The 12,198-nt window shown below is 33.6% G+C and overlaps 1 protein-coding gene across 3 annotated transcripts in view; it reads right to left on the bottom strand.

Moving 5' to 3' along the window:
* The window catches only part of LOC126880173 (protein draper), a 396,789-nt gene that overhangs the window by 135,742 nt on the left and 248,849 nt on the right, over positions 1-12,198 (bottom strand). For all 3 annotated transcript variants that reach the window (XM_050643935.1, XM_050643937.1, XM_050643936.1), the window contains exon 4: positions 9,866-10,109. In XM_050643935.1, coding sequence (XP_050499892.1) covers positions 9,866-10,109 — 244 coding nt within the window. The remainder of the gene's footprint in view (positions 1-9,865; positions 10,110-12,198) is intronic.

Below are 12,198 nucleotides of genomic sequence, written 5' to 3'. Positions count from 1 at the left end.
ATCTTCAGCTACGCCACTGAGTGTAGGTATGTCAATATGCAGCTTTGTATACTCTTTATTTAGCCTCAATGTTAACGCTGTTTAAGCCAGATATTTTTGTTGCTCTTGTTCCAAGCTAGCCTGAATCCTCACTTGAGATTTTGTATCTCTCTGGCCATCTAAATTTGTTCAACTGAACTAAGCTAATCTCAGTCTCTATCAATATATTAAGTAACTTCACTCCAAATTCTCCTTCCATTTTAGATTCGTACTTTGTTTAAATTACAAAACCCCCACAATATTGTGGAAAATTGAATATTTTCATAAACGGAACCAATGTCGAACGAGTAGACCAATATGCATATCTTGGAACAATGATCAACTCCAGGAAATCAAAATCAGAATAGAGAAGGCTAGAGCAGGCTCTAAAAAATGAGTAAAGTGCTCTGCACAAGAGATTTGAAGTTGGAGCTAAGAATTAGGTTGGCTATGTGCTACGTTTTCACGACTTTATTCTATGGAATGTAAGCTTGGTTCTTGAATGCGGCATCAATGAAACAACTGGAATCATTTCAGCTATGGGTGTACAGAAGAATTCTGAAAATGTCGTGGACAGAACACGTCACAAACAAAGAGGTTCTGAGAAAGATGAATAAAGAAATGAAACTCTTAAATACCATCAGAACCAGAAAATTAGAATATCTCGAACATAATACACGTGGAGAGTGATACAACTTGCTTTAATTGATTATGCAGGGAAAGATTCAAGGAAATGTGGTCACCGAAAATTTATCTGCCCCCGAATCTTCGAAAAACGGACAGAACAAGTTTTTAGACGCCCTTTTTAGACGCAAGACGCCAGAATGCCTAGTTCGATTTCCTTCGGTGTAATTCTTTTTGTTCCAGGCCCGGCCTAGAAAATTCTAGTCTCTGCAGTGTAGGTATGTCAATATGCAGCTTTGTATACTCTTGATTTAGCCTCAATGTTAATGTTTTTATTGAGCCACAATTTATTGTTTAAGCCAGATATTTTTGTTGCTCTTGTTCCAAGCTAGCCTGAATCCACACATGAGATTTTGTATCTCTCTGGCCATCTAAATTTGTTCATTTGAACTAAGCTAATCTCTATCAATATATTAAGTAACTTCACTCCAAATTCTCCTTCCAAAAGAAGCATAGGGAGACGCAGAATATCGCGACTGCTCAATCTAAGAGAATGGTACTGATGTACATCAAATGCACTTTTAAGAGTAGTCGTCTCTAAGTCCGACTAGCTATGGTGATTGCCGACTTCCGTCGCCGTCGCGGAGATAGCACTTAAAGAAGGTCTAGTCTCTGCTGTGTTTGTCAATATGCAGCTTTGTATACTTTCGATTTAGACTCAACGTTAACCTTTTTATTACGTCATATGTTATTGTTTAAGCCAGATATTTCTGTTACTCTAGTTGTTTGCTCTCTTACTTCTATGTTTGCTCTCTCAGTTCTATGCCGAAGTATTTAAACTTCAAATCTTGCTAAATAATCGATCCATTCACCTCGAGTTTACATCTAATAGGAGTCTTTGATGTTGTCATGAATTTTGTTTTGACGGTTCATATCACCATGTTGAACGATTTGGTTGTCAGGTTAAATTGATGTAGAAGTAGTTGTAGAACCTTTAGCATTTAAACAAGATGCTTCTTCTTGATGTACCTATCCGTGAAAAATGTTGGCAATCATCATGGCAATCTTTATCTTATCCACAGCTGCGCGGAAAAGCTGCAAAGATGTTATGTTGCATCAGGTTCTGAGGTTCTTTACCAGGATGTACCTGTACTTCTTCTACCTGTACCTCGCTTTATAAATACCTTTCCTTTCAGGATGGCTTGCAGGAGAGCATATCTGGATGCATTTAATGTGTCCGAAGTATTTTTTAAGGCCATTTTTGTCAATTTCTTAGTGTGTCATAAGTCGACTTCCGTTATATCTACATATAATGTTTATTGAGAGAAAACAAGAGAAAAAAGAACGGACGATGGATCTGAGGTGATCTACAACTATCTGATTTTAGTAAAGTCTCCATTCATTTAAAATATAATTATCTTATTTTAATTGCTTTAATTATATCGGCAGTATTTCATTACAATTCCATCGATGCTACATTAAAATCCAGACACAAAAGTTATGAAAAATTTAATTGGTTTTATTATTTTTCATTTTATTTGTTACATGCCATATAATGGCACATTACATTTATTACACTTTTTAGATATTCGATATTATTATATCAAGGATATTGATGAAGCAGAAAATTCAATTATCTTTATTATAGCAGTGGGTCTACTTTTAGACGTCATAAATAAAAACAATGCAAATACCGTACATATTAGAAAAAATGCATTCTTAATATAAAGTGTATAAACGCAGAACTTTTATTTTACCCAATTAATTAACTGTGTATCAATAAAAAATACCTATTTAGACCTATTATAGGCGAACAGTTTGCCTCCATAAGCAAATCATAAACCTTTTTCTTTCAAATTTTAGGCGTGGGTAGCTTCCATGACAATTTGCCGATATCGTTCTCGATCTTGTGCGGCATGTTAACAATTCATTTGCTGATAAGCCAGTCCATTGACGAAAGTTTCGGAGCCATGAATATTTCTCTCTACCAATAGCTCTTTTTTCGTCGATCTCTCATTATAATATGCTCCAGATATTCAAGTTCTCTCTTTTTTAGCATCGTCATCAAGTCACCATCGCCTTTACCTATTCTGTGTAAGACTTCTGTATTTGAAATGCGTTGAACCCATGATATTTTGATCATTATACGATATGACCACATCTCGAAGGTTTCTAATTTGTTCTCATATTAACCTGCATGCCCTCATGATCCAGGTTTCACATCCATATATTAATGAAGTAAATCAAAAATCTACTAATTTTTTTTGCATTTCTACCGGAACAGATTTTTTTTATTCGATGCTATAAAAAATATTTTTCAAAGTTCAATTGTATTTTTTTTTAATTTTTTACAAGTGGACCGGAAATTGTCATCAACAAATAACTTATAAAAAAAAACAATTTTCCGAGACGCTTCGAATAATTTTTCGAAAAATCTTGGTAATTTTTCGAAAAATGCTTCCTTTTTGAATTATTTGCAATTTTTTTTCTCCAAAAAGGTATATAATCTTTAAACCTTCAAATACAAATATTTTGACAAGGATAAATAATGGTTTCTATCGCGCTGAAAACATGGACTTAAATATTTTAAATATGTATGCCTTCCCAAAAGTCTACCGCTGAGATCAGGCGAACGGAGTGCGGTGTGTAAAGTGTAAAAATCTTTGTTTACATTTAAACGGTATTTTTTCACCAAAAAATTGCAAATAACTCAAAAACGAAGAATTTTTTAAATTACTCACGAGAGAAATGTATTTAAATCGATGAGAAAAAACGCATAAAATTTATTTGAAACGATTCGGGAAATTGTTTTTTTTTTTGTTATTTCTTAACAATTTTATAATTTCTTAAGAATTTATAAAGCCAGTGTAAGACCAATAATGACATATGCATCAGAAACAAGACCCGATACAGCCACAACTCAAAGACTACTAGAAACGAAAAAGATGAGAGTACTGAGAAGAATTTCAGGAAATACGCTGAGAGATCGAAAGAGGAGTGAAGACATTAGAAGACAATGTAACGTACACAATGTATAAACGAATGGACACTAAATTAAATAGAAAAAAAAGAATGGAATAACCACACAACCAGAATGGGGGAGACCCGTGTGGTCAAAATAGCAAGAGATAAAATCACCAATGGGTAAAGAAGTATCGGCCGACCGCGCAAAAGATGGAGTGACAACCTTCTATAGAGGTAACAATCCGCCAATGAACAAGCAAAATTGCTTATAATGAGCAAGAAGAAAATACTCTTGGAAATGACAGAAATGCAGTACCGACGTACCTTACATTACAATTTTATGACAAATACGATAAGGCGTAGACTTTATATTCATCATCATCAGTAGCTCGACAACCCTTTTTGGGTCCTGGCTTGTTCTAGGATTTTCCGCCATTCTGTTCTGTTCCTTGCTTTGTTCTTCCAGTGGGTAATCTCAATTGTTTTCAGATCTTGTTCCACTTGTTCCATGTATCTAAGTTTGGGTCTTCCCTTTGACCTTCTCCCTACTGGTGTTTGCTTCATTATGTGTTTTGGTGTTTCGGTCTCCAACATTCGTTCAACATGGCCCATCCAGCGCAGACGTCCGATCTTGAGTTCGTTGTATGCTGCGTATAGTTCAAAATTATATCTTCTGCGCCATACGTCATGTATTTAGACTTTATATTAGTCATAATAAAAAACAAAAATTTCATTATAAAAAATTTTCATTAGTTATGTTGGTAGCCCTGTAAATTCTTAAGATTCCTTACGTAATTAAGTTACAGCCTACTTGCTTACAAATATTTGCGAATGGCAAAATATAAACGTTTTATGGGTTAAACAAATCAGACAATGTTTTGATTTAAATTCCTATGTAACGAGTTTATTTTTATTACACTCTACAAACATCAAAAATAAATACCAGAAGTGATTGATGACTATATTATAGTCCGTTTTCTAAATTTCTATTCTATTTACTACTAGCTACGATCGTAGCTTATTTATATGTTCTTGCTTCAAGGTCCAGCTTTCAAATCCATATTGCAGTATCGAAAACATGTAGCATCTCAAAGCTCGTACTCTTAGTCCAGTCGGGTTAGACGAATAACAGGCCTAACCTTGCATTAGGAACTGCCCCAAATTTTATTTTTTTAATCTTTAGGGGGGGTCAGTAGTAGTGTAAATTTAAAATCTCGACGGAATTCCGCCATTGCGTTAGCCGCCATCTTGATTTTAAACGAGAACCGTTTTTGCTCAATATCTCCGCCATTTTCAACTTTTCGCAAAAAGTATAACAACAACCAAAATTGTTGAAAATGTAATTTTCTATCATTTCCATTTTTACAATTTTTTCGTGCCATCGATATTTTCTAGTTATAGCGGAAAATAGTGACAGTTATATATTAATAGAGCATAATTATTGAATTATCTCGTTTATTGTTAGTTTTACGACAAAAATGTTCCTATACAAAAATAGAGAGAATTGAATTCTACACAATTTTAGTTTCTTCCATTTTTGAAGTGAAAACTTTTTTAGGGACGTTGTGCGATTTTTGGATAGGGGAAAAAGCATTGAATTCGCGACCGTCATCGCGACCGTCATCACTTATGCTATATATATTATTTGTATGTATATATAAATTGTATAGAAGTATTTAAATTTAAAATAAATGTAAAACCTATTTTAGGATGGGGAAAAAAGATTTATTTCGCGACCGTCATAGCGACCGTCATCTCTTCGACGAAATAAATTTTGTACGTATATGTATTGAAGTGAAAACTTCTTTGGGGACGTTGTGCACTTTTTGGATGGGAAAAAGTATTAAATTGGCGACCGTCATCGCCTCGAAGAAATAAATTTTTGAAGTGAAAACTTCTTGAGGGTCGTTGTGCACTTTTTGGATGGGGAAAAAGTATTAAATTAGCGACCGCCATCGTTTCGACGAAATAAATTTTTGAAGTGAAAATTTCTTTAGGGACGTTGTGCACTTTTTAGATAGGGAAAAAGTATTAAATTAGCGAACGTCATCGCGACCGTCATCGCTTCGGCAAAATCAATTTTTAAAGTGGAAACTTCTTTTGGGGACGTTGTGCACTTTTAAGATGGGGAAGAAGTATTGAATTAGCGACCGTCATCGCTTCGGCGAAATAAATTTTTGAAGTGAAAACTTCTTTAGGGACGTTGTGCACTTTTTGGATGGGGAAAAAGTATTAAATTATTGACCGTCATCGCCACCGTCATCGCTTCGATGAAATAAATTTGTAAAGTGAAAACTTCTTGAGGGACGTTGTGCACTTTTTGGATGGGGGAAAAGTATTGAATTAGGGACCGTCATCGCTTCGACGAAATAAATATTTGAAGTGAAACTTCTTTAGGGACGTTGTGCACTTTTTGGATGGGGAAAATTATTAAATTAGCGACCTTTATCGCTTCGACGAAATAAATTTTTGAAGTCAAAAATTCCTTTAGGGAAGTTGTGCACTTTTTGGATGGGGATAAATTACTAAATTAGGGACCGTCATAGCTTCGACGAAATAAATATTTGAAGTGAAACTTCTTTAGGGACCTTGTGCACATTTTGGATGGGGGAAAAGTATTGAATTAGGGACCATCATCGCTTCGACGAAATAAATATTTGAAGTGAAACTTCTTTAGGGACGTTGTGCACTTTTTCGATGGAAAAAGTATTATATTAGCGACCGTCATCGCTTCGATGAAATCAATTTTTGAAGTGGAAAGTTCTTGAGGGACGTTGTTCACTTTTTGGATGGGAAAAATATTATATCAGCGAACCTTCATCTATTCGACGAAATAAATTTTTGAAGTGAAAACTTCTTGAGGGACGTTGTGCACTTTTTGGATAAGGAAAAATTATTAAATCAGCGACCATTATCGCTTCGACGAAATAAATTTTTTAAGTGGAAACTTTTTTAGGGACCTTGCGCATTTTTTGTATGGAGGAAAAGTATTGAATTAGGGCCGTAAGCGCTTCGACGAAATAAATATTTGAAGTGAAACTTATTTAGGGACGTTGTGCACTTTTTCGATGTAAAAAAGTATTAAATTAGCGACTACATCGCTTCGACGAAATAAATATTTGAAGTGAAAACTTTTTGAAGGACGTTGTGCACTTTTTGGATGGGGAAAATTATTAAATTAGCGACCGTTATCGCTTCGACAAAATAAATTTTTGGATTGAAAATTTCTTTAGGGACGTTGTGCACTTCTTGGATGGGAAAAAAGTATTGAATTTGCGACCGTCATCACTTCGCTGAAATAAATTTTGTACATTATATAAATTATGTGTATGTATACATAAATAGCATAGGGCATACGCATCGCGTATATCGTATATGATATAGGTAGAGCACTTCTTTTAGGATGGGGTAAAAGCATTGAGCTCGTAATTTATATACTATAAGAAGTTTTCACTTCTGTTGGCACTCCCACGAGTGCATTCAATTTTTTTTTTGCTAAAGTTAATATTTAAGGTAGTATGTATGCGATAATGGCGCGAGCGTAAGACCTGATTGATTTTGTAGCAATTGTTTTTGTTTAATATCTACGCCATGTTCAACTTAAATTGTTCCAAATATGATTTCCTACAATTTCTTTTTAACAATTTTTTTCATGCGGTTGATATTTTCCGAGTTAATTGGGAAAATAGTAAAAAGTGGTGGGGGAGCATAATTACTGAATTGAATCTTTTTTCCGAGCTGCCTCAAATTTTATAATTTATATCCTTTAGGGGAAATCAATAGTAGTGTAAATTTAAAATCTCGACTGAATTCCGCGGTTGCATTAGCCGCCATATTGATTTTAAAGGAGAACCGTTGTTGCTTAATATCTCCGCCATTTTCAACTTTTCGACAAAACGGTAGGAACTAAAATTGTTGGAAACGCAATTTCCTACAATTTCTTTTCCACAATTTTTTTATGCGATCAATATTCTCCGAGTTAAGGAGGAAAATAGTGGAAGCGGAGGGGAAGCATAATTATTGAATTGTCTCATTTATTATTAACTTTACGACATAATTGTACATAAACAAAAATAAAGAGAATTATATTTTATACAATTTTTGAAATTTCCAATGAAACACCGACCAAACTAAGTACATAAAAGACATAAATAATAACTTCTATGCATTAAGTTCACTTAATTTTATTAACTAGCGGGTTTTATTGCTTGAATTAATTTGTCTGTCGATAATTAAGTTTCATGCCAGCTAACATATTTTAATATTTCAACAATTTTTTTAAATTTTAGACCCCTTTGGGGGAATTTTCCCATTCCCCCCTCTTAGACCCGCCACTGGTTTTCTCGAAAAATTGTAGTAAATCGTAATTGCAACAATTTCAGTCCTTACACTTTTTGTCGAAAAGTTGAAAATGGGCAAGATATTGAACAAAAACAATTGCTTTAAAATCAATCGGGTCTTACGCTCGCGCCTTTACCGCATACGTACTACCTTAAATATTGATTTAATCAAAAAAATGAAAGAGATCAAAATTGTACAAAATTTAATTCTCTTCATTTTTGTATGAGTTAAAATTTGTTGTAAAAGTATTAATAAACGAGATAAGTCAATAAATAAATAATTATGCTTTAACTGTCACTGTTTTTCCCCATAACTCGGAAAATATGGACCGCACGAAAAAAATTATAATAAACGAAATTATAGAAAATAGCATTTTCAACAATTTCAGTTTGTATATTTTTTGTCGAAAAGTTGAAAATGGCGGAGATATTGAGCAAAAACGGTTCTCGTTTAAAATCAAGATGGTGGCTAACGCAATGGTCAAATTCAGTCGAGATTTTAAATTTATACTACTATTGACCCCCCTAAAGATTAGAAAAATAAAATTTGGGGCAGTTCCTAATGCAAGGTCAAATGGTATCCCGATTGGGCTATCTCAGTTCTAATCTACGGTCATTGTTGCAGATAATTGTTTTCATTTTTACAAACGCATTTCTTGCCATTTCTATCTTGGCCCTTATTCCTATTGTTTGATCAGTATTTTTTCTATTAATATTCTATTATGAAAAAATGCTTATTTTGGGTCTTCTAAAGTGTACTAGTACCTTAAAGAATTATCTATATTATACTTGGTTAATATGTCATCAACACGAGGATAATGTTTATTGTTTACGGCCACTTTGAGTTACAGATAATGTGGTAAATATTTAATATAATATTAATAAAACAATAAATTTAATGATTGGATGTAACGTTCCTATTATTATCTTACTCAGTAATAGTAATATAATATATCAAACAATAACTAACGTGATTTAAATGAGAATGGAACCGTGATTATCGGCAATGAAGCAGTGAGACTATTCCTGATTAATAAAAAGATAATAAATCTAATAGTAAGGGAGGAAAGTATGCTAAATTTGCAGTTACTCGAGCGTTATGGAGACCTATTGGGTTGTAAAGATTAGGTCCTAAAACCAAAAAAAGTTAAGTAAAATTTTTAATTTATTGGGAACTTTCCATTTTTTAATTTAATTTTCCATTACCAACAATTGTTTTTTCTGATTATAGCGCCATCTATCCATAATTCGAAAAACTATCTCAAATAAAAATTACTTATTTTAACGTAAGGAATCCAAATCTGCAATAAAAAATTGAAGCTTCTATTTAAGATTTTACAGTAACTCCTTACCCCACCTATGTGGGGGTTCGTGTTTGGTGTCATTCGAAAGCTTTTCCAAAAATATTGAATACATGTATTTTGCAGTTTTTGGATCTGACGTTCATTTCGCGAGATATCGCGGGGTTCCTATTTAAAATTTTAAATTTACCGTCCATCCCTCTCCGTGGGGGGTCATGTTTGGTATCATTCGATAGATTTTTGAAAAATATTGAACAAGTATTTTTTAGTTTTTCGATCTGACGTTTATTTCTCGAAATATTCGCTTTCTCTTCTGAAACTTTGTGATTCGTCAGATTTTTGAAATATACACTGTTCTGTATGTACTTAACTTACCTTATCTTAATCTGACAATTTCGAGTTTTTCTAAGGATAGATTTTTTTTTCGGACCCCCTTAACGAACTCCCCTGTATTAAGAGCCAATATATGGTAGGGGTACATTTAAAGGGTACAAGGTTTCTCCCCATGTGATAATCTGACGCGCCCGAGTAACTGCAAAAATCCCCACTTGGGCTCCCCTACCATAAAGGGAACGGAGGTAATAAAAGTAACACAGCAGATAGATAATATAAACTTACAGTGGTCCCATGTATCCAGCGTGGCACCGACACTCCCCTGATATGTGGTCGCAGTCACCATTCTCGCATCGGCATTGTTCAAGGCACTCATGTCCAAAATGTTTCTTGTCACATTTGCTTTCACAGAATTTACCTACCCAACCACGGGAGCAGTGACAGTCTCCATTGAAAGGATCACAAGTTGAGTTGTTTTGGCATTCGCACTTGTGCTGGCATTCTCTACCCCACAAGCCTTTAGGACAAGCTAAAAAAATAATAAATGAGATCAGTTATACAACTATGTATATCTGTCATACAGACTGTTAGATATTTCAATCATATATACGCACAATAAATGGCAACACAGCTTTCCCGCTGCCCACCTAATGTCGCGCCGATTCATTCACCCATACATTCATTCAGCAATGTTGCCGATTTTAGCATTTTCTTCATTGGGGTATATCTAATCAAATATTAAACAGCCTGTATCAAGTATTTAATATTAGATCTGGATCCCGCGTACCAAAAAAAGTTTATTAATAGCAAGCTGAAAATTTGTTAATAGCTTAACGGTGTCTAGTCGGACAAACTTTGATGTACGGGAACACTGGAACACGGGAAGTTTTAATTGTGGAACCTGGGACGCGATTTTAATTGTAGAACAGGTTACAGGTTTCGATGTCCCATGTATTTTGTCGGACAGAACTTCCAATTGATTTGTTACCCTTTCATTAAATCTCATGCAAAAATCAGACTGCTATTTACCACCAACATAATTCCTGTCATTTTACATGTTCTACGTGTCGGACTTATTAAAATGACCAACATATTTGTCGGACAAACATTTTTTCATATATTATATAAAGTTTGCTATTGAATAAATTGAAAAACAACCTGCTAGTTTTCACAATCATAAACTTGTCAGGATGACACGTTCCACAATTAAAATCACGCATCCAGGCCTCTATGAGGTCAGATCAACATTTACTGAATTTACTAAAGTGGTAGGAACAAGTAAAATTTGGAAAAACTGCATCTGACACAATTAACAACGACCTATCTAAAAGTAGAAGAAAAATAACACCTGCGACAAAGGACCCCCCAGAAACCTTATGGGAAATGGCTCTCTGTCAAATGCTCTGAAACTTTGGGTTCTGGTAGTCCTTGATCTTGATGTGTAGAACAAAAGACCCAATGGGCGTATAGCTCCAAAAATCATGGTTTTAAGATATAAGCCTCTGAAGTTATAGGTACACTGAGGACGTTTGAGTTGGAATAAATTCATTTTGTCGAAAATGGGCAACCCTGGAGGTAAATTACGAATTAGGTCGATTTTTATTTTTAAATTATAATTTTTTGGCATATATATCATACTAGTGACGTCCTCCATCTGGGCGTGATGACGCAATCGATGATTTTTTTAAATAAGAATAGGGGTCGTGTGATAGCTTATCTAAAAGGTTATTCAACTTTCTATTCAATAATATAAACATTAACATAATTATTTATACAGAGTGCGCAAAATTTTTTTTAATTAAATTAATTGAGACGAAAAAAGAATGTATATAATTTATTTAATTCGAAATACTTTTTACTGTTGTCCGAAACCAGAAAAAAATGTTTATTTGATAAATAATTGTTTTTCGCTTAAATTCAATATTAAAGCTGCCACCCACCTGCCTCTTAGCAATTTGAACATTTAATTTAAGCGAAAGGGGTCGTATGATAGCCCATTTGAAAAGACATTTAATTCTCTATTCACTAATATAAACACTAACATAATCATTTATAAAGGGTGCCGAAATTTTTTTTTGGATTAAATTAATTGAGACAAAAAGAAGTATGTATATAATTGATTTAATTCGAAATACATTTTACTGCTGTCAAAAAACAGAAAAAATGTTAATTTGAAAAATAAACATTGCTTTTCGCTTAAATTAAATGTCCAAACTGCTAAGAGGCAGGTGGGTGGCAGCTTTAATATTAAATTTAAGCGAAAAATAATATTAATTTATCAATTAAAATTTTTTTCCTGTTTTCGAACAGCAGTAAAATGTATTTCGAATTAAATAAATTATATACATTCTTCTTTTTGTCTCAATTAATTTATTTTAAAAAAAATTTTTGGGCACCCTGTATAAATAATTATGTTAATGTTTATATTATTGAATAGAGAACTGAATAACCTTTCAAATGAGCTATCACACGACCCCTATTCTTATTTAAAAAATCATCGATTGCGCCAATACGCCCAGATGGATGACATCACTAGTATGAGATATACATATGTCAAAAAATTATAGTTTAAAAATAAAAATCGACCTGATTTGTAATTTATCGCCAGAGTCGCCCAT

This window comes from Diabrotica virgifera, chromosome 2 (genome assembly GCF_917563875.1).
Source record: "Diabrotica virgifera virgifera chromosome 2, PGI_DIABVI_V3a".
Classification (NCBI taxonomy): domain Eukaryota; kingdom Metazoa; phylum Arthropoda; class Insecta; order Coleoptera; family Chrysomelidae; genus Diabrotica; species Diabrotica virgifera.
Note: the sequence above shows the minus strand (reverse complement) of the source record. Positions and strands in the feature narration are given on the sequence as shown.